This window comes from Periplaneta americana, chromosome 4 (assembly GCF_040183065.1).
Source record: "Periplaneta americana isolate PAMFEO1 chromosome 4, P.americana_PAMFEO1_priV1, whole genome shotgun sequence".
NCBI classification, from domain to species: domain Eukaryota; kingdom Metazoa; phylum Arthropoda; class Insecta; order Blattodea; family Blattidae; genus Periplaneta; species Periplaneta americana.
In genome coordinates this window covers 125,188,680-125,216,469 of record NC_091120.1, presented here as the reverse complement: position 1 = coordinate 125,216,469, position 27,790 = coordinate 125,188,680, and the positions used below count along the sequence as shown (strand labels likewise).

The 27,790-nt window shown below is 36.0% G+C and overlaps 1 protein-coding gene across 1 annotated transcript in view; it reads right to left on the bottom strand.

Annotated features, from left to right (window-relative positions):
• Positions 1-1,805: 1,805 nt before the first annotated feature.
• LOC138698951 (antichymotrypsin-2-like) overlaps positions 1,806-27,790 on the bottom strand; it is a 33,649-nt gene continuing 7,664 nt past the window's right edge. The window contains exons 4-8 of the mRNA XM_069825147.1: positions 25,962-26,175; positions 23,752-23,966; positions 23,373-23,567; positions 17,530-17,665; positions 1,806-2,105 (exon numbers count right to left, since the gene is read on the bottom strand). Of these exons, the coding sequence (XP_069681248.1) occupies positions 1,978-2,105; positions 17,530-17,665; positions 23,373-23,567; positions 23,752-23,966; positions 25,962-26,175 (888 nt within the window). The 3' untranslated portion in view covers positions 1,806-1,977. The remainder of the gene's footprint in view (positions 2,106-17,529; positions 17,666-23,372; positions 23,568-23,751; positions 23,967-25,961; positions 26,176-27,790) is intronic.

The following is a 27,790-nucleotide window of genomic DNA, read 5'->3' as shown; positions in this document are numbered from 1 at the left end:
TGCCTCGAGTCGGTTCGAGTGGAAAATCTCCGCGTGCGGGGAAGAACCAAGATTACATCAGCTGCAACTCGCGGTTCGTCATGTGTCAGTCAAAATTGCCACCGTTTGTGGGTGTTGGAGCAGTTGCATAGAGAGAGAGATCTAACCCGTGAGAATCATTGAATCAGCATCTTTCATCCTTGATCATTGATCAATGATCACAAATATACTCAGTCATGCACCCATGCCTCTTCTGAAACTAAGAAGTGCATGACTTCAGTTGAATGTTTTAACTTAAAAGAAAGAAAAAAGTTTAATATAAAAATCAGCTAGAAAAGTCGCTAATCGTATTTTATAAAATTTGTCGTCGAGACTAATTCAAAATTCCCTAGATTTAGCGACTTATCGCTAAATATGGCAACACTGGCCATGTTGGTATCACTTGTGAGGTTCAGACCTTGATAATCCATGTTGAATCTTTCGTACACTACTTTTAATACTTGGATATAAGTAAATGATTAAATGGCGATCTTACTCGTGTCAATTGTGTAAGCTTGTGCGGCTTACAGCTGTTTCGGTGCTTCATACCATCCTCAGAGCCTACTAGATCTTTGCGTCATCTCGAACTTCGCTGCCTTTTATGTGGATGCGTTCGATTGTTGAAAAGTGTTGAAGTGTGGTGTCAAATAGTGTGTGTGTTCTGAAATTTATCTGTGTGTTGAACAATTGGATCGGGTGTGTTTTAATGTGTCTGTATATTTCATATTGTTCTAGTGCGTTGAGTTTTTGGTTTTTGGGTTGTATGTTCAGACCTGTCTTCGGACAGTTGACTAAACAACAACCTAATCAGAAGAGTTTCCTTATTTCCCTCTCCTCCTCTTGTTCCCTTCTGTTATTTGCCGTGATCGGTGATTGTTTGCTGAGTGGTGATATAATAACCATGTCCTAATGTATGCTGCGGCCTTCCATTTAGAAACTGGTGGTCTGTCGAGTTTTATAAACATCACATGCGAAACATTTCCTGCAAAAGTTTTTTTCTAAGTTCATTCACTGTTATGTTCATAGCAATGAATCCAAGTTCACAACCAGCTGTGGACTTGACTGCATTTGTTAAGGGGGTCAAGGTGTTGGGAAGTTTCTTTGCCACCTTTATCTAAGTACTGATATGGATTGACAGATATTTTTTTCACAAAAATATTTGCCTATTGTGTGGTGACATTAGTGCTAAGGTCGTTAGAACCTTGGGTACTGCGAAACTGCTTAAGGACAGGTTGCAACAACCAAATATGTTATTGTATGCCATTATCATAATCATCGACTCGACCTGACTGTTCGATCCCCGGCCAGGTCGTGATGTAATTTGTGGTGGACAAAGGAGACGTTGCAAAGGGTTTTCCTCGGGATACTCTCATTTCCTTCTGTCATTCCACGAACCCTGGGATGAAGTCTTGGGGGTAGTACGTGTTTTCGATGCTGATATAGGAAGAGCTCGGGGCTTCGGGTCTCTGGAGCTTAGCAGACTACTCGTCCGCGAAACGGGACCTGGGGCTCTATCAGGGGCAGAGGCAGGATGACCCACTTGTCAGCGTCGAATTCACGATTGCCACCCAAGCCACCTGTCGGACTTGGACAACCATCCCATATATAGTGCGCACAAAGGGCTATAGCATGCCCAAGTGTAATGACCTGTCCTGCGTCCAGCCTTCGAAAAGCCAGCCAGCCAATATGAATGGTTCATTTATTTTTACTGTGTCTGATATAGAGTGTGTGTGTGTGTGTGTGTGTGTGTGTGTGTGTGTGTGCTGAAAATAATTATGCTTAAGGAATCATATTGAGTAGTCTATATTATTTTTATTTCCATTCTACAATAAAATCGAAAGAAACAAATATGTACAGACGTTGGGAATACAGTTTCTAATACAAACTTACATAATAAAATTCATGTACATATACAAATTGAAATTTATGTGAAAATATTGCAACTTCATTGAATTAACTTCATTTAGTGGGGTCAGTTATTCTACCTGCAAAGATAGGTATTGAATTCTTCTTATCGATGATGAAGACAAGAAATGGATGATCGACTTTGAAGGGCAATGGTGCAGATATAGTTTCTATCACAGCACCTGTTGAAATAAAAGAATCATGAGTGGAGAAAAGCGCACACGATACCACAGGGTACATGATGCATTGTCATCCTCATGAGATTGATAGCACGGTTTTCATTTTTATTTTAATCTTTTGTGCTATATCATAGTTGTAGAACCTTAGGCTATACGCGCCCTAAATAAAATTGTTCATTGTAAATCATTAGCAGTTTCAGTCTTGCATTTTTTTTTCTGGTTGCAGGAAATAAACTAATTCATCACGACAGCAGGAAGTGAAATGGCCTGCTATTCAGTCTACAACAAAATGATATGCTTGGCAGTGATCACAGATCTTATCGATTAAACCAAAGGAATATGAAATTAATTTTGATGTAGTTTAAAGACGCAGCTAAAATAGGAAGCATGACTCAATTACTAATGCCTCTTCCATAGTATTGCACTATTATCTAGGAAAATTACAGAATTTCACATATAAATATCTACACCACACCGCCATTAAATATATGAAAAAGGCTCACACCACTTGATTAATAACTATAAAATTATTTGGTTTTTAATAACAATATCGTTATCTTACGTAAATTTTGAAGTTTTCAGTAACATATGTTATATTAGGCCTATATGAATGAGTGAATGAATGAATGAATGAATGAATGAATGAATGAATGAATGAATGAATGTGATAGGCAATGTGTGATAGATATATTGATATTAGTTCACAAAAGTACAAACTTAATAATTTAAAAAATGATCTATATACAAAAGTAGTTATACATAATAAATATACAATTTCCTAAACAAATTAATTTATTGCAAATCTCAGTAATTAAATGTTCAAACTTACACTTACGTCTAGTTTTAGTGCATGTTTAAACCAATCGTGATAACTATTAAAACTTTAAAACTTATTTATCTGCTCCTTTTCACAATTTTCTACCATGAACATTTTTAAATTATTTTTTTACATCTAAATTTATTCTATAACTTTCATATTTATGTTTAATTATAGGTTCACTTATGCCTATTAACTAATTCTTCCATGTCATCAAAACTGTATCCAGGTTAGCAGTTGTTGACATATAGCCAGCACACTGCAATAGCTGAATCGGTATTTCTCAGTGAGTACAGTAGGTTAGTCTAAATTCCTGCTACATGCTTGTCAGCAAGTTATTTGCTTATTTATACATCTTGCATCATACATGTAAAACGTACTTGACATTAATTACGTAAATCAATATCAGTTACCGTTACCACATTCTTTTCTATGCTCACATTTTCGTTTAATACTATTCTACTTTTTATTAAATTTATTTTATGTGTAATCTTATTGAAATTTAAAAATCTTGAAATATACAAATTAATTTGATGTTTTCTTTATAAACAAAGAATTTTACTACTAAGTTCATCTTTCTTGTTCAGATTATTATTATTATTATTATTATTATTATTATTATTATTATTATTATTATTATTTTTATTTTATTTTTTTTTTTTTTGGATTTTCTGATTATAGGAAAGTTAAGTTTTTGTTGTTGCCTACCTCTTAGTAAATAGTTTTGTTCAGTACTTTTATCATTATCTGTATTTGATTGTTCATAATTTTTTCTGCTAGTGTTTCTATATGACCTTTTACCTCTAATTAAATGATAGTCCTCAACTTCATCTTCCTCGGTAGAATCCACCAGTCTCATCAGTGTTGACGGTGTGTCACTTCCTCTAGCGCGCCTCGAACTATCCAAGGACTGTTGCACTATTTGAACACGATTTTCACTTTCACTGCACTTTTTGGAAGAACCACAGATGCTTCTCTCTGTAGTGGCCGTGTGGACCATTCTCAATCATCTAGCCCGTTTATCAGCACTCACGGAAACATGGTTAATTCTTGACAATGATCATATGATCAAGTTACAGATGCGGTGCACCGAATTTTTCCTCGACTGACGGTACGCTCGCCTGAGAAGAATCATCTGAGCGCTAGGTTACCGCGTATGAAACAGCGAACGAACGCACTCTGTCAATTATCGCTTCGTTTTTGTTTGTCGGACTGTTTCAAACATCCCCGCAGTTTTCAAATAACAAGTTTCAACATTATGGAAGAAAAAAAGAAAAGAGCACCGAACTTCTCACAGTTCGAAGTGGGAATTCTTTTAGAACTCTTCAGCAATTCTGCATCCATATTAGAGAATAAAAGTACTGAAGGAAATTCTCCAAGAGAAAAGCAGGCTACCTGGTTGGATTTAACCTCACAATTCAACATGAGTTATACGTGTTTACATAATTCAACATAATTTGTAATGTAATTTATACAGTATTATTGATAATAATTGGGAAAATTTCAGTATAGGCCTACGGATGCCTCACTGACAATTATCTTGAAATAGGCTACTAAAAAGAGCAGATTTGTATGTGTTTCTCGAATGCTCATCACCTTGCTTACGAAAAGACACATTTCAGTGCCAATAATTTATTTGGGAGAATTTCAGTATACGGATACCTCGCTAACAATTATTTTGAAATAAAAAAAAAAGCTCAATTCGTCTGTGTATGTCGAATACGCATCATCATACATACGAAAAGGAATTTTTTAGTGCCAATTTATTTTATGTGCACAAGGTTGGAATTTTGAAGTAAGAGGGAAAGGAAAGTATCCTTGTTCTGAAATTTATCTATTTATTTTGCGTTCACAAGGTTGGAATTTTGGAGTAAGAGGGAAATGAAGGTATCCGTGTAATTTCTCTTAATTCAAGCGTAAATAGCCTAATTGTCCAAAACGTCATGTAGGTCCTAATAGTTTCAAACGGCAAATCTATAGCTAATAAGTGATAATCTCGCATTCTACAAAATGGTCATTTAGTTTTGCTGTATTATTACCGGCATAGAATAACTACTTTATTATTATGTTAACAAAATTAGACAGTTAGGCCTAAATAATATTTTGTCCTCAAGTAAAGTCCCGATCTTCCAAAGCAGAAACATATATAAAACATTAGTCTATTTTGAGGAAAAAAAAAAACATTTTTATTATTCATCTACAAACTTATTCTTTCTACAATAACACCAATTCTGTTATTTCCGCAGTGATTTGCGTGTTCAAGATACAGCATTTCATCTTCAATTCCATCAAGTACGTCAAATCATGCCGCCATTTTGGTTTTCTTGACTTGACCATGTTCAATTCAAGATAATCGGTCCCACACCCGTGATCAAATTTGATCATCATCAACTCGCTTGTTTAACTTTGATCGAGATTGATACTCCGCAAATTGGCGTTGAAGATGATCAAGTGCCGACTTAACTATGGTCAAATTTTAATCCAGAATGGTGCACACGGGCATAGCACTTTCATTCGATCGCCTCTCAGTCTGTGTTACCGCCCCGCCAGCCGTCTCTTCTCTGGTTCCCGCATCTTCTTCCCTGCACGGTCTTCTTTCTTCACTCTTGTTTCTTCTTGAGGGATTTGTGAAAGAATCGATCTCAGTTTTTCTAAGGTAGTCAAGTATAGCGTTCACACTTGTAAATTAATCAGTTTTAACATTTATCTTATCGGATTGCTCGTGCTTTCTTGCTCCGCTGCCATTCCGATTTGTACTCTCTAAGCTTCTATCTTTTCTGTTATGTTATACTACTTCTTCTGTTTCCCTGATGTGGAGATGCAGCTCTATTACTATTTGTATCACTATGTTTATTATTGTTTCTGCTGCAGCTACTAAGTATGTCCTCAATGTTATAATTATTCAAGATATCTGAACTGATTATCTTTCCGTTGATCTTGATTTTGTCCTTAATTAAATTTGCTCTAAAATCTTTGCTTCGAGCTCCTTTTAGCAATGGAATTATTTTTTTTCCTTTTCTCTCTTATATCTTTTGCGAAATCATTTTCTGTGAAGATATTTGTGCTATAAGTTGTCTCCTATTTCCAATGATATGCTCTTTAATGAAATAACAGTTGAATTTAACTAGTATTGGTCTATTCTTTCCATTCCCGACTCTATATGCGTTGATAATTGCACTTATATCCACGTTTAGTTTGAAATATTTAGTTAATAATTGTAGCACTAGTAAACACGTGTCGATTCCTGTTTCTTTAGTGCCCTCTTCAGCCCCAAAGATTACAATGTTGAGTCTATTATCACTTTCCCATTTTCTAATCATTGACTTTAGCGTAGCCTGCTCCTCGATAACCACTTTTATTTTATTTTCCACATCCATGTATCTATTGACTAATTTCTCTATGTCATTAGAAACTTTATTTAGGAGAACACTTGCCTTTTGTCTATCTTCCCTTGTTTCCTTCATGTAGTTAATCCATTAGGTTTGAAACATCTTGTCATTATAGTCTGTTTCTTCTCTATTTCCAGGTCCCGGGTTTAGCTCCACATTTCCAATAATTAATAGTATTGATATAACAGCTGCTGTCATAAATATGATGTTTCTGTCAGATACTGCTTCCTTTCCATTTTTTGTACTTCTTCGGATCTTCACTGCATTATATCTATCTATACGCGACCTGTATGAAGTTAGTTCGTCGCCCATACTTTCTTCACAATACTGACCTACTTTTAACGCTGCTTATAACTCGACTGCATTTTTAGAACTGCAATGAATGAATGAATGAATGAATGAGTATATTTGTCTTCAAGCAATATACCTTTTGGTGAGGCGGAACTTCACATTATTAGTATACAGTGCCGTCTCCCCGTTTTACAATGCCTCTCGTACAAGTCATTTAGGTTGTTACTTATCTTTAATTTATTATTGAAATTCTTCCACTAATCTTTTCTTGTCCATCGTCAATTCTTCCACTAACTCTACTCCTCATCCATTATTATACCAAAATACTATACTTCTAATTCTTGACACCCCTCCTGTATGACACATTTCCCCTCACTTCACATCTCTAACTATTTGCACTTTCCACTGCTAATTTTCCCACATTTTAAGTTTTCTTTTCTCTCGATTTATTTCCCCTCCACACCATTTCCTTAAGTCATACTGCTTTTTCACCTTGTTTTCCCTTCTTCCTTCATCACTGCTTCCTGAACTATCTCCTACTTGCGTTACTCTACTTCTCGTCAGCCTCGATTTAGATCTTTGTTCCTCCACCCGTTTCGGAATTGCTCCCATCTGATGTTCACTATTTTCATTCGATAGCACTGAGGTCATGTTCCGCTGTGCTTGCTGAATACCAGTTCGCGTCACTCCTATTTTTTCTTCAGATAACGTCACTGCCTGCTTTCCGGGAATTTTCGCTGAGTTTGACACTTTTACGGTTGTGTCACTGCTCTCGTGTACACTCACCATATTCGTATCACTAACCTCGCCTTTAGATATGATATTCTTGATTTTCTTTTTCAAACATTTTCTGTTCCTTTCCCTTTCTTCTCAGCCTACAATCGGATCCTTTAACATTACTAGACACTCTTATACATTGAAAACCAAATTGTTTATCTTAATTTTGTCCTTGATAAGTCTCGCGAATTATCCATTTCTTCGTGCTGCTTTAAGAAAAGGGATTAAAACCCTTCTTCTACTTCTCAATTCGTAACTCCAATCGTTATCTATTCTGATCATTGTGTTCCCTAGCATCCTTCTATTCTTCATAATCTTCTCCTTCGTAACCACGCTCTTAAATTTGATTAATGTTGGCTTAAGTTGTTCTGAATTTTGTGTTTGCTTCTTTCCTACTCTAAATGCTTCCTCTACTTGTCCATCGCTCACGTCCATACCAAAACACTCCCAACACACTCTTAATATCTTCTCATATGTATCGATGTTCTGTTCTATCTCCTTTTCTTCTATTCCAAAAAATAACAAGTTTTTTTTTTCCTCTTCACCTCCTCAAAGTGATCCCATTTGCTTTTTAGAATTTTGTTTTCAGTTGTATTTCTTCCATCTTCTTTTTTAACTCTTCCATGCTCTCCTTCATTGCCATTAGGACTTGTTTTAGTGTACTGTCCTCCATTTCACTATTACGCACACTTATTCACCGGTTTAACACAGATCATTGCTTCCTCTACACGTTACTATCTCCTGACTTGCACCAAGCGAACCGACTTCCTCTACAATTGATTAGGCCTATATAGCCGTCACTCAGTAAATTATAGAAATGAAGATCTAATTTAAGATATTTTCTACGTCTACTTATATAACGCCAAAAGGTTTCACTTACATATTATCAATATAACATATAGGCCTAATTAGTGGCAAATACGTAATGGCATTAACTATAATATATTTCATTTTTAGTGGCAATAATGTCATCAAACCTTCTTAAGTTTTGTAGTTTTTAATATCCAATACACATCTATACTCAGAAAATTACACACCAGACAATCAGATCTGTAAATTCTTTTTTAAATAGTAAGGCTTGAAATTTTTGAGAACCAATATAGAGACGTTCTAAAAAATTACATAAATGACGATGGACATGTTGGCATTGTGATGTCAGAGAATCTGAGCTCTAAGGCCCCAGGACACAGGAAGAGGCGAGACAGCTTGAGACGAGTCATTTTTGTCGGGCTGACTCGAGGTTAAAGTTAACATGGTTTGTTATGGATCAGCCGCACAACAGAGAGACGCTTGTCTCAGGCTGTCAGAGACTGTTTGAGGCAAAACAGTGAAGGTGCCTGGAATTATGTCTCATCTCGATGAAACTAGAGACAGTTCAGTTTGCGCATGCGCGTACTTCTGCTTTCAATATTTCATATTATCAGCAATGCCTTGTATCAAAAGGAGATTCAGATTAATTTCATTTCAGTGTCATTGTCGTGCATCAGTACTACAATGGAATTAAATAGTCAAAACTTTGTACACTCATTCGTGTGAAGTTGAATTTTTTATGATCTTCTCGAAGTTCATCTAAAAAATTTGTAAGGTTCCCCTTTTGGTTGATGGGATCTATCTGTTACAGTCAGAACTCTAAATCCGTCAAAATCCAAAGTTTTTAGGAAGTTCTAGTTCTGACAAAGCTTTTTAGGAAATTCTATTTTTCACTTATATAATTTAGTTACTTCTAGAAATAACTATGGCTCTTTAGGAAATTCTAGTTTTGACTAATATGATTAAGTTACATCTAGAAATAACTGATTGTTATTAGTAAAAACCCGTTGTAACGATTTCAGAACGCGAAACCGTCAAAACCCGAGGAAATTCTAGTTTTCATTTAACATAATTCAGTTACATCTAAAAAAATAATTTACTAAAAATACTTTAGGAAATTGATACTTGCATGTGAACATTTATTACTATGGTCATTGTTGTTGTTGAAAGACAAAATACTTTTATTACACACATAATTACGTTATGGGATGCTTAAACATTACTATTCTTGTTGTTGAATTCCGTGGCGCTACAGTCCATGAAGGGCCAAGACCGACCAGCCGGCTGCTGGCCTCACGGCCACATGCCGAAAGAGAGGTGGATGTTGTTGAAAAATGTTACAGAACTCAATATTATTATTTTTTTTTGTCTCACAAGTCACTTGTTGCAACAAGGCATGCTATTGTGACGTTCAGAGTTGCAGAGAATGTTCTTTTTCACACACAAGAACCACTTTGAATCACAATTTATTTTTGCAAGCACAACGGACGAACCCTTGCCCGCTTCCGATGACTTCTTTCTTTGCTGCAGTCCTCAGCGAAATTTCTGCATCAGGCACATGTTCTCGTGTTAAGAAAAATACATCAAATTCGGATCTGAAAGAAGTGTTATGTGCCGGATGTTGATGAAATTAACTACACTATCAATTTTTAACCTAAATGCAGTATAGTTTATTCATTATCTTTGCCGCCTGATATTATTAAAAATGTGTATGAAGATATGATGAACTTGAAAAAATAAGCAGATTAATGCAGAACAGGAAGAAAGAGAAGCACAGGAGGAGGAAGAGGAAGAAGAAGAAGAGCTGATGCTAGCTAGTACATCGTCAAACATCTCTCAAGTCAGAAAGGAAATCCAAGAAAATTTAAAGAAAAGAATGAAGCTGATTTCTGAGATGCAACACATCCTCCAGATGGTATACCAAGTGACATCATAATACGCATTCCAGATGTCAAAAGGGGAAAGGCTGACTTGAGATACCTTATAGAACTTTTGCTTGAGTGAAATGACGTTTACTTGTATAGAATTGGAAAAAAGGATGGAATTTTGAATAAACTATATTGCAGGTAGATTCACTGAACTTTAAATACTGATAGTGTAGTTAATTTCATCAACACCCAGTATATAATGCTTTCTTTCAGATCCGAATTTGATGTATATCATCAAATTTTCTTGGCACGAGAACAAGTGCCAGAAATGTCGCTAATGAAACTATTTTGTGTTTCAACAATAACAGCAACAACAGCAACAACAACAGCAACAGCAGCAATATTAATGTTCATGTGCAAGTACCAATTTCCTAAAGTCTTTTTTAGTAAAGTTATTTCTAGATGTAACTGAATTATGTAAGTGAAAACTGGAATTTCCTAAAGAGCTTTGTCAGAACTAGAATTTCCTAGAAACTTCGGATTTTGATGCATTTCGCGTTCTCACTGTAACATATCGAAAACTCGCGAACTGGCTTTTCGTCAAAACACAGCAGGTAATAATATAAAATAATAGGCACGTCTTCATGATATGCCATAATGATTGAAACTGAGAGAAGCAAGATTTGAAGCAAGATATTTAGTCTCTTGACATTTTGTCGGGGCCTCTTTGTCTCTGACAATCTCATCTCTTCCTGTGTGCGCTCAGCCTTAATATGTCAGCAATCCTGCAGGTCATGGCCTTCGTGTGATAATGTTTATTATAGTGTTTGTGTTTTGTCTTATTCTGAAAAGCTATTAGTTGTCAAAACTGACGGCAGATGCATTTCGAAAAATAGGAAAATAATGTAGGAAAATTGATATTTCACTGAAAACTACTATTTTTCCGCATATATTTAGATGCCAAGCTTCAAAATGAGGAGTCAGTCATTAAAATCTGTTCAGCCATTTTCCCGTACTTTCCATTACCAGTTCAAATTATATTTCATCAATCCGATCTTGTGCGGTAATCCTTTGGTCGTCTGCAAAAAATATTGAATGAATAGCACTATTTTCTATCTCAATTTCCATACATCTACAATAGACATTCCACTATGCCAGCACTACTTCAAGTGAATCTTAAATAAAGATGGCGACATTCCACAACCTTACCTCAACCCTTTAAATGTCCTGAACGCTGGGGATACAACTTCCACGCGTTTGGTACATGCTCTACAATTCATGTACAGTAACTTCCATTAAGATTCGGTTTTGTCGAATTAATTGTCTTTGGCTTGCATTTCTGTCACATATAAACAATATTATTGCAGTAATTTATTTTTTGAAAATACGCATGTAGGTCCTATTTTTAGATTACGATCAACGTAGAATATTGTGCCTGCATTGTATGATATGGAAAAAATGTTTATTTAGGCCTACAGTCAGTAAAACAGATGTCACCGCTCATAAACATTCGGTTTCACCCCCTTTCACCTGATGTTACCTTATTTACGAACACAGGAGACACATTCAATATTCTAAAGGTCGTTCATCCGGGTAGTAGTGCACTGCTTACTTAAATAACACATCACAGGCAAATGAGTCGAAAAGGACGAAACACTATATTTCAAATAAGGCAATGTTGCATATTTCATCATGTCAAAGCCCGTAAGTAAACAGAAATGTTACATATTCCAAAGAGTACTGTTGGTGACTTCATTAGGAGATACAAAAATAAAAACACTTTTAACGTGTGACAGTGTAAATTTTATGTTTTTAACAAAGTGTTAACGAGAACTTTAATCAACAAAAATAAAGACAGAGTGGAATTGTACCACCACCAGGTCGACCAAAAAAATTAACCGAGAAAGAAGAACGTGCTATAATTAGAAAAATAAAGATAAACCCAAGATTATCTGCACCACACATTGCCGCACAAGTGAATGAGGAGTGGGACAAGCAGGTCCGTCCACAAACAATTAGGAGGACACTTAAAACAGAAGACTTTAATGGAAGAGTAGCCAGGAAGAAACCATACATCAGTGAAGTAAATAGGAGGAGGAGACTAAACTTTGCTAAGGAGTACATTCAAAAGGGACAGAAATTAGTGGAATGATGTTATCTTCGCTGATGAGAGTCCCTACAAAGTTTTTGGGTCAAATGGGAGGACGATGATGTGGCGAAGACCTAATCAAGAGCTACAAAAAATAAACCTTCAACCAACTGTGAAGCATGGTGAAGGAGGTGTGATGGTTTGGGGGTATATTTCTGCTCGTGGAGTTGGAGAGTTGGTGTTTATTGACGGTTTTATGGACAAGCATAACTATTTACAATTGCTTAAAGACAATTTGCGGAAAAGTGCTGAAAAATTGGGGATACTGGAAACATTCAAGTTTTACCAGGTTAACAATTTCTGGCTGCTGTACAACTGTTCTAAGGTTATTCGAACCCCGCGCAGTCACTGGATTTCAATCCGATTGAAAATTTGTGGGACGAACTAGACCGCCAGGATACGAACTTCACCAATTACCTCAGCTGCGGAACTAAAGAGAGGACTGTTGGAAGAATGGAATAGCATTAGTTCTAATTATATACAGAAGTTAGTATCTTGTATGCCAAAGCGTCTGAACGCCGTTTTGCGTCACAAGGGGCTTCAGACTAGAGATGGAAGGAAAAATCACTAGCAGCGATTTTTCACCGGTGATTAAAAAATCACTTTCACTCCAGTGAGTGAACTGTTCGTTAACCAGTGAAACAGTGATCAAGCGGTGATTTACTCACTGCACCATAAGCAACTGTAACATACCACTATTTCCTGGTGATTTCAACATATTGCTCAATGTCTTACTTGCAGTCTTCTGCCACCTGTTAAGTAATTTTTGAACTGCTTGATATTACATGGATTTTTTTTTCTTTTTAAGATTGTGATGATTTGTGATAAAGGAAAATATTGAAATTTCAGTGCTAAGTTGAAAAACTTAGTGATGTGCCATAACTTTGTATGGTACATTTTTGAGAACTAGGTTATTAATTTTACCCGGCGGCCCAGGAAACTTTGAAGATTTTAAAGTTTTGATAATTTTTAACATGTGTAGGGGTATAAAAATTGTGCAAGAGTAGCTTTTATGAATAATTACCAATTTATGACTCCTGTGAGATGAATGTATTCATAAACAGTTGTTTTACTTTGCAGCCGCAAACACTTTCAACATAAAAATCGTTCGATAGCTATAGTGTAGTTATATTCTAATGCACTGTTGTAGCCCTTCTGCCCTTCTTGTTTCAAATATAACAGTCTAGAGGTCCATGAAAGCAATACTAGGGAAACCACCATTTGTCTATTATTTCATCCTGGACCTCTCGCATGTTATGTTGGCAATTAGCAGATTAGCGGGGCTTTAAAAATGTTATGGTGGCTCACCAGTGAGGCAAAAATTTCACTAGTCAGCATGGTGGAAATGGTGGCTCACCAGTGAGGCAAAAATTTCACTAGTCAGCATGGTGGAATTGCAGAAGCGCAATTAAAAAGTCGGATTTTTTTTTCATTCAAATGAAAATTAATTAGGTCTAGTGGCCCCCACCGGCGTAGCTCAGGCGGTAGCATGTTTTCCTGCTGTTCCGGAGTTGCACTCAGGCGTGGGTTCGATTCCCGCTTGGGCTGATTACCTGGTTCGGAATTTTCCCCAGTTTTTTTCAACCGTAAGGCGAATGTTAGGTAACTTATTGCGAATCCTCGACCTCATCTCGGCAAATACCATGTCATCACCAATTCCATCGACACTAAATAACCAAGTAGTTGATACAGCGTCGTTAAATAACCAGAAGAATGGGGGCTACAACAGCGCACTAGAATATACTGGCAAGCATCAAAAGATTTTTATTTTGAAAGTATTTGTACCTGCAAAAACTAAAGCCACGTGTTCATCATTATATACATATCATAAAAGCCAGATAAGGTAAAGAACATTTTGCCATTAATATTTACCTATATTATAATCGTTTCACCAGACTAAATAACTGTGGAACTTGTGAATAAAATGGAAGGTGAGGCTAGAATTATTATGGTTAATGTAACAATGCATGCCTACTAACGCTACCTTTATTACGTATGCTGCCAAATGAAAATTACATAATATCGGTAATATTTAAGTTAAATATTTTTATTTTTAAATTCCGAAAATAATCTCAACTAATGTGTCTGATTTCATCATAATATATTTTTTCTGAGTTCTGCTTTTCTCTGCATTGTCAATGGACCCATAAGATCACATTCTCCAATATTAATTCAAAACAGTTGACTGGTCGCACTTCGTAGTGAGAACTCACTCCCAATCGCCTCCACTCACTAGATCACTGCTCTACCAGTGATCAGCTGATTCAAGGCCGCTCTATAGCTCAGGTCTGTCGTCATCACTGGCAACTGAAAATCGCCTCTAATCACTGGATCACTGGTTAAAATCGCCGTGATCGAAAACGAGCTGTCACTGCTTCACCAGTGAGTGAAAAATCACGTTTTACCCCATAACTACTTCAGACTAAACACTGATGGACACAAAATGCAGTACCAAAGTGAAAACCGAATATTTATAAGTACATAATATTACGTTTTTTAAGTAAAGGTTTTCAGTTATCTATTTAATTTATAATATGGACAAAATAATTTCGTTTTGTGTTTGATACGGAATTATACATTTCCTGAAATGTTAATGTTGTAATTATTTCGTTTATTACGAACAAGATCACAAATAAATTAAGAGTAATGACAGATCAATGCTTTCAAATTTTACAAAACCGAATGTTTATGGGAGTCACTGTTACATTTTCTTGATGAGGAGTTCTCTTATATTCACATTTCTCATTGGTTCTCAGTGTTTAGAGACTGGGACTGAATCATGTTCCTTTTCCAGGCCTACATATATACATTTTCCTGCCCTTTTACCGTTCTTTTCTCCATGACCTGCCGAAGTATAAATATATTGTCTAAACGGGATTTTCCTGCAGTAAAACCTGTATGTTCTTTTGAATACAGTATGGGAGGATATGCTCTTCTCGATCCTCGAAGTTATTATTTTACTAAATAGACTGCTCATTGAGGCCACAACACTCATACCTCGATGATTAGATGGTTCTCTCATAGGCTCCGGCTTCAATATTATAATATGTATAAGATAATGTCCAGTGTTCGGATAGACCTGCTTCATAATGTTGTGGACTCCATGAGGGTAATTGTTGACGCAAGTATTTGTGGACATGATACTAGTCCCTACCATAGGCCTCTTTCTTTACTCACTCACTCACTCACTCACTCACTCACTCACTCACTCACTCACTCACTCACTCACTCACTCACTCACTCACTCACTCACTCGTGTTTATTTATTTTCATTGATGTGTTTATGCCTCTATTTAGGAAGTGAAACAACTATTATTTTTATTTATGCAGGCCGGGTCTCGCTTATTAGTAGCTCATTAGTGATGGGCAATAATATTTTTGCAAAACGGCGTAATGAAGTTTATTAACAAATGCTATTCAGCATTTAAAATAAATCAAATAAAAACTAAAATAAAAATAACTTTTTTCTAACGGGACGCAAACCCACGATATCTTTTATAGAAAATAGACATGTTACCTTTACGCCACACACACACCTCGTACGGTTGTCTACCTTGTAGACGAACAACTTTCACAACGAAGTCTTCAAGTGCAGTTCGTTTACGCATGTGGACCGCGCCGTAGAACTTCGCTTTTCTAACTGCGTCGTAGAACTTCGCTTTTCTAACAGTCCATTCTTTTTACCGCGAAGTGTACTATTCAGAATATTTTATAGACAGGATGGTATTGTTCCAACAGTCAAAAGAAAAAGACACAATTTTATTAGATTGCAAGGTATATAGTGTCAGTATAATTTTATTGTAAAAGACTTGGTTTTGAGTATCTCTCTTGATAGGACAGATGTCTTAAAGAGCGTGGCTATGTCCGGATGCGTTCGCCGCGGTATATCCACCTTTTGAAAAACATGTTGCTCCCTATCGCACGAGAACGTTATCCCAAGGACAATTAAGGTTCCAACAGGATAACACTTCTGAAGACGTTCAAACATGGTTTCAGAAATCGAAGTGATCCGATGGCCTTTCAGGCCATCAGGTTTAATTGTCATCGAAAATGTAAGGTTGGAATTGAAAAAGAGAAGCACGAATTATTTAGGCACCAGAAACTTCGGAATACAACCGAGCTCTGGGGTCAAGTTCATAACGTTGGCAATGACCTCCCCAGAATGACTATTTATGCGAACTCGTAGATTCCATGCTGAGAAGAATCAAGGCTACGATAGAAGCCGATGGTATATGGACAAAGTATTACCTTCACATGTTTGTTTTCTTTTTGTTTTGTTGCATAATTATGTGTACCTTTATTTTGTTCGAAGAAGATAATATCTTTATTTTAATATCCTGGTTTTCGTTTTTTCAGGCGAGGCCAAGCCTAACAACTCATAGAATTTGGGTAGTAGTTATTCCACTTTTTGTTAAACTGAAATATCGGAAATATACGAAAACCTCTCGGACATAGGACTCGAACCCGCTTCCTTCCGCATGAAAAGTAGGTTAATGCTCTAGCCGCGTGAGCTACTGAGACGAAACATATCTTCACGAAGATCAAGGTCCAAAATACATACGACGAACGTTGTCATGTGAATCGCGCTATGAAGCGATCTCCAAGAGTTCGAGCCATTTTTTCTGGTACTGGCCATAATGCTGATTACAACAGGTAGTAATATATGAAGAGTCCACTGCAAGAATGATGGATGTCATTTGGAATACATTTTGCAGGAGAAGCAATTGAAAGTTTGAAATGCTTAGCGCTCAAAGCTTAACTCTGATTTTCCGATCATTACTGGACAATGACTATCAGTGTTAATGCCATATAACTCTGTATGTACATTCTATATGTCTTAAGCTATGCATTGACAGTCTTGGTTCATTTTCGACAAGAAAGAGACATCCATCATTCTTGCAGTGGAGTCTTCATATGTTTCTGTAACTTGAAGTGCACTTCAAGTTAATAATATATTGCGCGTATATACAATGTTACATAAAATTAACCCATGTACACATAATATGTTAAACATACTGACATCAATAATAATAAATTATGTTAATGAGTCTTCATACAATTTGCAGCCTCCTGAAGCGCAGGGGCGTATACTGGTTAAAGGGTTTGGGCTACCGCTGACCCTATTATTACACAAAATATATCTAATAATTGCTTTAATTTTAATTACTATGATAAAACTAATAATACAAAATTATTACATTATGTTATATTATAAACTTTTTCTTTTGTAATTTCCTTGGGCTACCGCCGGTAGCCCCGGTAGCCCGCAAAATACGCCCCTGCCTGAAGGTATCTGCAAGTGAAAGAAATTCCATATTTATCTTACCTGTTGCTGCAGTTGCTTTGACTCCTTTTTCATCCACCTCGATTTCAGCTTTCTGAATTACGTCAGACACTTCAAGATGCTCTTTAGAGATACCATTGATATTGGAGTTCATGTTAAAGACATCTATCAGACCGAGCTGAAAATTCAGTTATCATTGCTTTAATATAGGCCTGATACACGAATACAATATAAGGCTGAATTGATTTGGTTACAATTACTAATTACATATAAAACTTAAAATATGTGAAACAACCAATGCATTGATGATCTAAGGCTTCTCAATTTCTTCTCCGTACATGGAATGCATTAATCAATTTTAATTTATAAAGATAATTATTCTTACTACATAAAATAATTTGCTATATTTATGTTATATATTCTAAAAGCACACTCATAGGTAGGCCTATAGTATAACTTATAACTTGTAAAGTATTTTTTTCTAATGACAGGTTCATCATTCACTCATATGAAGCCAGTTGTGACGACCAATTCACCAACAGAGTCGTTGTCCATAGTGACTCATAGGAGACCAGTCTGCGTTATACCCACAATGAAACGAGATGATGATGATGATGATGATGATGATGATGATGATGATGATGATGATTTTTTAGAATGCCACAGGGAAACCGGAACTTTCGGAGAAAACTCCTATGTTACCTGGACTATGGGCTTGTCCAACACGAAGTATAAATCAGGTACAGGCCAGTTACTTTATGGCGACAGCTCTGGGCTGCCGTCGCAGTGGTTTGGGCGAGTTCACTGCTTGTTCGAAGGGGTGTTCATTTTAGTCTTCCCCTGGCTGCGCTAGCGGTCCTATCTCGGGAGCGTTAGTGTGGGCGTACAGTCGCGCTAAGGACTTACTACACCACCACGGTCTTCTATGTTGCAATTTAGTGTGTTTGTTACGTACATTTCATTTAGTTACTTAAATAATTGTTGTGCTTATGTTTTGTATTGTTTAGTGTGTAGTATTTATTGTCTAGATTCACTGCTATTTTCTGTTTGTGAAAATGCTGCCTGTTAGAAGTAAATTGAAAGGTCGGGTATTTCATTCGCAGTCGCGAGAAGTCGTGAGCAACGTGCAGCGCTTTATGAAGATAGCGCCGGAAGAAAAAACGTAATAAATGTTGGAAAACTTGTAGCAGAGTTTACCGCTGTATCTGAGAGCTGTGTTAGCCAAATAATAAGGGAGACTAAAGACATTGATAATCGGCGCCAAAATCAACTGTGGAAAACTTTAATGAAGCTGTCATAAGACAAATCATAGCACGAGTTCTATATTTCACAGAACAGCGGCCCACACTTAAAAAAAAATATTATTGAAATTGAAAGACTATCGACTTACAGGGAGGTATCTCGACTTCGAGGAAAGTTATTATGAAATTAGGATTTTATTAGAAAAAAAAACACAAAATAATCGCTAAATTCTGGTGGAGCATCACAGCATTAGGGCCAAAAGTTTGCAGTATTTGAGGAAAATAAAGAAGTATAGGGAAGAAGGCCGCTCCATCTTTTACATTGATGATGATGATGATGATGATGATGATGATGATGATGATGATGATGGGAAAGGTAACAGTGAAGCACTGATGAACATTACCGGTATTTCCGCATGAGTATATTTCATTGTTAATTAGTGATTAATTGTTAAATATAGTGATTCGATTGCTGCTCATTGTATTTCCACATTAGTGTGTATTAGTGACTATTGTTCCGCACTGCTGCTCATTGTATTTCCACATTAGTGTTTATTAGTGACTATTGTTCCGAACTGCTGCTCATTGTGTTTATTAGTGACTATTGTTCCGCACTGCTGCTCATTGCATTTCCACATTAGTGTTTATTAGTGACTATTGTTCCGCACTGCTGCTCATTGCATTTCCACATTAGTGTTTATTAGTGACTATTGTTCCGCACTGCTGCTCATTGCATTTCCACATTAGTGTTTATTAGTGACTATTGTTCCAGAGTATGAAGTGAACACAGTCACAGGAGCTCAAAATTATGCAGACGCTGCAACGTGAAACTTCATTTCTGATATGACTGTATTTTCCTCCCTCCATTCGCTCCTGCTCGGATCGGTCTCCCTCCCACAGTCGAACCTTCTCCTCTCTCGCGTCGACGAGCTGTCACCATAAAGTAACTGAGCTGTATATGCCGGGGATTGAACCCGTCCACAATAGCTAAGTCGAGAGCTTTCGCCACTAGAGCACCATGGCAGCTATAAATATTGTATGATTATAAATAATATGATTTTAAATCTAAATAGAGTTGCCAGATTGCACTTTTTTCTCACATTCTTATGTTTTATGCCGTTCTTACGTCATATTGTAATTATTTTTAAAATAAATTTTTCGCTTTTGTGAAAACTCACCAAAGCCACATTTCAAATTTGGGTAGCCTATAGTAATATCGTGTTATGAAGCCGAAGTATCAGTAAAATCTTAATACTTGCTTGCATTATTTGTGTTCGAAGTTGGGTTGTGTTCCAGCATTTTGTTAAGACTTGGTTTAAGCTATGTTACACCGAAAGTTATGAATATTAACAGAAGCTTCACTTTTTTTAACATGTGTATTGAACCATATCGTATTGCAATATCATAATATTTTTCTAGTGCGTACAGTAGCTGATTAGGACTGCCACCAGAAATTGTGAGTCATAGAGAATACGATCGCACATGTAATTTTGTACCTTATTCCAATGTTTAATTTTACTTAAATTTAAAAACTGAATAACTAGCAATAGTATGAAGTAACACATAAATTTAATTTTCAGATATCCAGCAATACTGTGAGTCAAAGTTGAAGCATTCAGAAACATTTGGGTCGTTTTGAGAGATTTCAACACTTTCAAGAAATGTAGCCATTGCAAGCACTGTTCCTAGTGAAAAAGTTCGAACTACATTAGATCTGTGTTAACTGTGTTTGTAATCTCTGTGTAAGTGACATTCGTGGCACCAACTTGTGTTTTACGTTCAAAAATAGGCAATAAACACGATACATGTGAGTTACACTTTTCTTTTCGATCAAGAAATATAATAAACCATCTTTAGTTTATTGTACTTTGATTGGATATGCTTGATATTAGTAGATGTACAAATTATTGTATATACATTTTACAGGTTAGTAAAGGTGCTTAAAAAGTATCTTTGTTTTGGGTTTGCTATTGTCTTTTGAATGAAGGTGTATCTAAGGGAGATTTCGATACTATGCTTTGGGGAGATCTCGACATGCGTCGATTTCGCTTATGGTCCTTCTTAGATGACCTGGGGGCTGTCGCTATAAAAATGTTTGTGTGTGGTCTTAGTAGAGATTTTTAGAGTCACTTTGTCCGTCTATCTGTTTTTCTGTCTGTGTGTCCGCCTGCATGTATGAAACTACTCATCTTCCACTGAACAAATCTTAATTAAATATAATATATTAATTTGCAATTATATCGAAAAATAGCAATATCAATTAGTTCGACATATTCTTCGCCTTGATTCTAAAGGATTAACAATTAATGACTTAAGAGAATTGACATCCTGACGTACTGCAGGATAACATGTTTGAGTATGACTTGGTTGTGTGCCGTTTTATTTTCGGCACCCCCTGTTTGCAGTATTGATTTTTTTCTTTTGCCTTATCCACTGTACCTGTTTCTTTTGTCTTCTATCTTTTCTCATAGATGGCTCCTTCTTATACGCCAATTCCCGTCTAATTTCTTTAATCGATATGAAGAGCGAGATGATTCGTTGATTGATAGCTGATTCTGATTCGTTATTTTTTTTCTGTTCTCTTATTGGTGTTTTTTTTTTTTAATTTTTCCGTTAACGTCGGTTTCTACTGACCGGGCGGGGAGTGACAGGTGAGCTGACAGCCTGCGAGAGGTACCCGAACGAGTAGTTTCGAAGTGGTCAGGCTTAAGGCTGGTTCACAATAAACCGGGAACGGAAACGAGAACGGAAATAATGTTAAAATGAATGTATTTAAATGTGAGCATTCACAATTAACTATTGTGAATGTTCACATTTAAATACATTTATTTTAACATTATTTCCGTTCTCGTTCTCGTTGTCGTTCCCGTTCCCGGTTTATTGTGAACCAGCCTTTAGTCTGTTGCAGCGAGAGGTATCGTGACAAGAGGTGGTATGATCTTGCCGGGTCCCAGCGTCGATACGTGGAAGGAGCGTGAACAATGGTCTCTGCTATGAAGTTTCAGCTGGACGTGATACGGAAACTGCCGTGCCTTGCGGGAATACACTGGGCTTAGAAATTTAGTGAGATTGTTACATTATTTTCATATTTATTAATATTATTTCCTTTATCTAATCCCATTCGATATCTAATATTATTTCCTTAAGGAGTTTTCACTTACAATCGTTAAAGTCAGGTCTGAGTTCAGCTCATATTGATAGTGCTTTCACTGATTGTATTCAGTCTATTGTGTTTGAGTTAGCGTGGGATTTTTGGAGTGATATTTGATATGGGATTTTGTTGTAATTTCTAATTTGTTATAACGAATGTGAGTGAAAGTTTCATTAGTTTTGGCATCCAGTTTCCGGTACGTCCTGAGCTGTTTTCTTTACCGTTCGATCTATTCTTTTATTTTCGACTGTTCCAAATACTTCGGGGTTTAACCTTTTCTATGTTATCTGTTTTCTTGGTCATTAACCTCTCTTTTCGGCTCAACCATTTTCATATGGCTATTCTATGTCCATGTTAAGTTTATAGACTTCTATATTATATATACCTACATACCTCATATATAGATATATATTTACATTTGTTGTTTTTTGTTAAAGTTTATCATTGTTATTACCATTTTATACAACGAATTTAATAGGTAAATGTTTAAATATATTTTTGTTCTTGGTTAACCTCTCACCCACTGAGATGATCATCGTTATTAAACGATTTATGGCGGGGTTGGTCTAAAGGGCCCCGTTTGAGTTGTAGTCAAAAATTGATGTGAAATTTGCGTTGAAGACCTTACCACACCCCCTAGAACACCACAGACACCATTTACACAAGGACATTAAGGCTTGCCTAATTCCTCACCTACAGATACTTCCTTTGAAGAACTGTCGCCAGTTCCGCTGATAACACTTCCATCTGGTGACAAAAGAGAAATCTGCTAGACTCAGACTCTGAAACCTATAGGAAACGGCTGAAGGAAACTAAACAACAAAAAGAAGTTAGGCTTTTCCACAGAAGGAAGCCATCTAATGCTTGATGTGTAGAGGGAGGGAGCTAGTTCATCAAACAATCTGGACAATCCAAAAAGACCTATTGTGTCGCGTGTAGTGGGTATTACTACGATGACAATGCTAGAGAACTTTGTGTTCAGTGTGTTGAAAAATGCCAAAAATTGTTTCACAAGGCATTTGTGGAAAATAACAATGAAAAATTCACGTATGACCAACGGGAGTAAGAGTATTTTGCCGACTAATTTTTTCATTGGATACGAAAATTTGGAGAAATGTCATAGTTTTCGTATTGAAGACAATCTGCAGTGCATAGGTAGAAGTGATAACCATACCGTGTAGTACGTTGTTTGGCTGTTCCCTGTTTTGATATGAACAATATGAACTCACTTCTTTATTATGTATGTGTATGTGAAATCCTACTTGCAAATCTGTTATCTCAGAATAAGCGTTACAGGATACACATTTAATTTTTAAACAGATCATAACAAAACTTTAGCTTATAAATGTATTGAAATGTATACCAAATATGTATCAATTTCTAATTTTAAATAAAATAAGATTTTATTTGTATTGGATAATAAATAAAGTGTAATGTTGTGTGATGGATTTGAAGCGTGAGAGGAAGAAAGTGATAACTGGCGTTTCACTTACTTGTTTCAGAACTGGAACTAAAGGAGTCGTTGTACTCAACTTGAACTTAGGTAATGATAAATATATTTTATTTTCGTAAGTATTTTTCAAGTTGCTGATGATATCGTTGAGGTGTTGGGCTGTAAACTGCTTTAAAAGTTCATCCAGTCCGTTTTCATTATAAGGCATTATAACCAGGAAGGAGAACTGGTCACCCTGTCAAAGTGAAATGAGCAATAAACATAAACTCATTTTGGATAAACATATTTGTATATAGCTTACTTATTATATTATTATTATTACTATTATTATTATTATTATTACTGTTACTATCAGCATCATTGTTACTAATATTATTTATAAAAAGAAACAGAAACTAACAATATAGACTCCTACTCACCTTGAAAGGAATTTCTACCCATTGTGATTTCAGACTTTCAATAAAATCCATTTTTAATGAACCATCGAGATGCATCATAGGAACTTTGATTTCACTACCATCTTGCGTATAGAAAGATTCATCTCTAGTATATTTTTCAATGAAAGGGGTCTTCCACAAGTCCTTGAAGTAAATGGCATTTGCCAAAACAAGGCGTGTGTCTGAAGATAATGATTCTGGAATACAGTTGTATAATAGTTTTTAAAATTAACAATGTTAAAGTCGTTTATTATTATTATTATTATTATTATTATTATTATTATTATTATTATTAGCCTTTCTCACTTCTGCCTCTTTAGTGTCTCGTTTCTTTGTGCCCCTTGAACTTGCGGCCTTCAGGTTACAGCAGTGGTTCCCAAAGTGGGGTCGCCACCCCTGGGGGAGTCATTTAAAGAGCTGAGGAGGTCGCGAGATTATTTATAAAATAAAACAAAAAACGGCATGTACATACATTTATTTCATATTTACAAACATAAACGTTTAATATAAAAATAAAAAATCAGCAGTTATAAAGTAAACATTAATTAATGTGACTATATCACTTTTACAACGTCATACTACTTTTGACCAATAAAACGGTACGAAAGGACGTCTTTCAACTAATCATGGCTGCTTATCGCACAATTTTATCGCTTCCCTAGCATTTGTTTAATTTTACCGCTTCCCTAGCATTTGTTTGTTCTTATCACTACCATAGCACTTGTTTCTTTGTTTGCCAACATTTCAAACTGCAAATTCTTTACGGTACTATAAAACATACTTTGCGATCGTAATTTGTTTTCCGCATAGATAGTCGATTGAAAATGGCGGCTCCGTTTAAATATTTTGATGAAGGTGACATTAGTGAAATAGATTTTAGTAAGTCAATTAATATTTATTTTATTGTATTAAAGTACTTTATTTCTTCTAATATTTATATACTTTCTTCTAATCGTGTAATAGTCAATTAAATCCCACTCGAGTTTTGATTTTCTCTAGATAAATCAAAACCTCTAGTGAGATTACTGTTGATAAATGTGCCTATAGCGTCTCAAATTTGGACTAAGTGTTGTATATACTCAGTGATATCATTTTTAAGTTCAAGGGGATTTGTCGCTTTCAATCACAAACAGTCATAGACGAGAAACTTATTTTGCATAAATATGAGGTTGCAAATGTTATAAAAAAATCTAAGAGTTTCTTTTACAAACTCGGGTTATTCCTTTAACGAGAAACTTGTCCATGCTGTGGGGAAAAACATGTTATTTCAATATTGCACCTATAGGTAGGCTACAAAATTCAATGAGTTTGTTCTTCTTTTTTTGTATTTAAACTAGTTGAACGCGGCTCTCTGAAAGCGGATTCCGTATCCATCTGTGACTTTCCTAATTGTTTTTAGTTTCTTCCGGGAAATAATAAAAGAGCTGTTGTTTAAATCGTACTTCGGGTGGTATCCACTAATTTTGAGCAAAATTGTAGATGTTTACAATTTCATAGGGACTTATATTTTTCGGATAGCGTCAAGGACCGTTACGCTAGTAAAGGGTCGCGAACAGAAGTCTCGCCCAAAACTGGGTCAAGCATTCAGAAAGTTTTGCAATGACTGGACTATAGCGTAGGATAGTCTAATTTTAAATCCATCTGTGGTTGTAGGATCTGTTCAAAGTGTTGTCCGTCTGCATTCACACATTCTCGATATCTAGGCCCCTATTTTTTCGATGATGTTATTCATACACAAAAGTTTTATTTCCGTAGCCTTTGCAATTCCTCTTATTATATCTAGTCTCAAGTTTGTCTACAGTGTGGGGGTTATTCTTATGTACACTGTTTTTAGGGAGTGAATAACAATTTTATCAAAAAAGCCAGGAATATGTGAAGGCAGACAGACGCTATTTTGATTAACTATAGGCCCTAATACAGGTGAGCACTCATTATGGAATAGGAATACAATTTGTGTGCATATTATTAATCAAAATTATATCAGTAAAAATACGCAGGAAGTTCTGAATCAATAATAAAGCTGTCTATGCCAGTCGTATAAGCATGCCTGTTGCTGGACGAGAGACAAGATGTTGCATATTAGTAATAATAATATACAAAAATAAAGTTACGTATAATCAACAACGTTAGTAAAAGTTCTGCCTTTTACCCATGCGATGTAGTCTTATTTATGAAAACTGTTTGTTTTTTACCTGGAGAAATAAGTGTTTTAATTCGGTTATGTGTATGCTTTGCAACCCAAGAATTAATTGTGTTGGCGGCTTCTTTGCTCTCAGAGAAGTTTACAGTTTCTAGATGTGATACAAAGTCTTCTGACAATACTTTTTTGAACTCTTGTAAAATCTCAAATCCTTCCATAAGGAATGCTCCGTTGGCAAATTCCAGGGTTCCGTTCTCACCTGCTTTCTGAAAGTAAATACGTAGAACAATTATATTTGTGAACTTTCACCATTACCGGTACTCGTACAAGATAACTGCCCTGAGTAGTAATTTATTTAGATTTTTTTGCATAATTTGTTATAATCAGGAAAAACAATCACCCAGAACTGATGTAGTATACATTTAAAATATGTTTTTAAAGTGCTGAAGGATCAGTGGAGCGGAGAAAAATTCTCTTCGGCACCGGGATTCGAACCCGGGTTTTCAGCTCTACGTGCTGACGCTCTACTCCCTAAACCACACCGGATTCCAATTCCGATGCCAAATTGAATCCTCTCAGTTTAAGCTCCACCTCTTAGTTTCCCTTTAGTGGCCAACCCTCATGCACTGTGTCACAAATGTGTGACAGTGGCACAATGTCCAACGCACTAATGTGCAGAGGTGCACTCATTACGAGTGACTAAGTGGCCGGGATCCGACGGAATGAGCGCCGTCTTAAATCACTAAGTGATTTCTTGCATATGAAGAGTAGCTGTGAAAAAACCAAAACAATCAATCCCTGCTTTTGTTCTATTGAACTACCGAACAACAAGAAGCATTTCCAAACATCTATACCCATCTGAAAACACATTCCTACTCACCTTTCACCGTTTCACTTATTCTAACATAAGTTGGCAAGCCAGCAGTCCGAGTGACAAGTGCGTGATTTTATTGTATTTTGTGTGCGGTTTTTTATAGTGCGTTCGTTCGTGATGCCTTCTGCAAAATTACTGAAAGTAATAGAGTTCATAACAAAACACATTTCCTACGCACGAGGACCCAATGTACATTTGTAAATAAAACTCTGGTTACAGCACTGTGTTCAAAGAAAAGAAGGTTTTGTACCGAGAAAGTGTGGCTTGCTTAACCTGGATCTTACAAACTCACAACTTGTGCTCTAAAATTTTGTCCAGTAGCCTCATGCGATGTTGAAAAATCATTTACAGCAATCAAAAATGTCCTTGTAGATAACAAAGTACGACAATAGAGAACCTTGGAAAGTTGTTAGTTGTGATTTGCAACAAGAACAAGTAAGGTCGTATACAAGAAATAAAGTATAGGGCCTACATATTGTCAAATTTTTTTTCTTGAAAAATATAGTAAACCGTACAAAAATGTGGATATTGCATACTTCTTGTTTTATTATGCATATTTCAGTTTTTGTTTGTGCCATACTTATGAAAGAACACAAATTTAAAGGACTGTAGAGGAATCCTAGTAAAATGTTTTGTAAAAAGGAACTTGTTCTGTGCAATACTAAATTTCTAAGTAACTGTAGCTTACGTGAAGATTTTTTGTATGGCACACTATTTAAAATACATTTGTCTGCTATTTTGAAATGGAACAAAATTAATTTATTATGAATTCTTCCTTCCTAAATATGCTGTCTTGAAAAAGAAAATGTGAACTTACCAAATTCGTTTTTATCTATATTATTAAAAGATTCAAATTTTTCCATTCACTTGGCAGCACACATATCTCCAAACAGAGACAGCCACGGTAAAATTATGACTTTTTGTAATCTTTGAGAAGACTTCTGTCTCATAAAACAGACCTTTCTTCTACAAGACATAAGTTTCTTTTTATGTTGGTTTTCATTGTA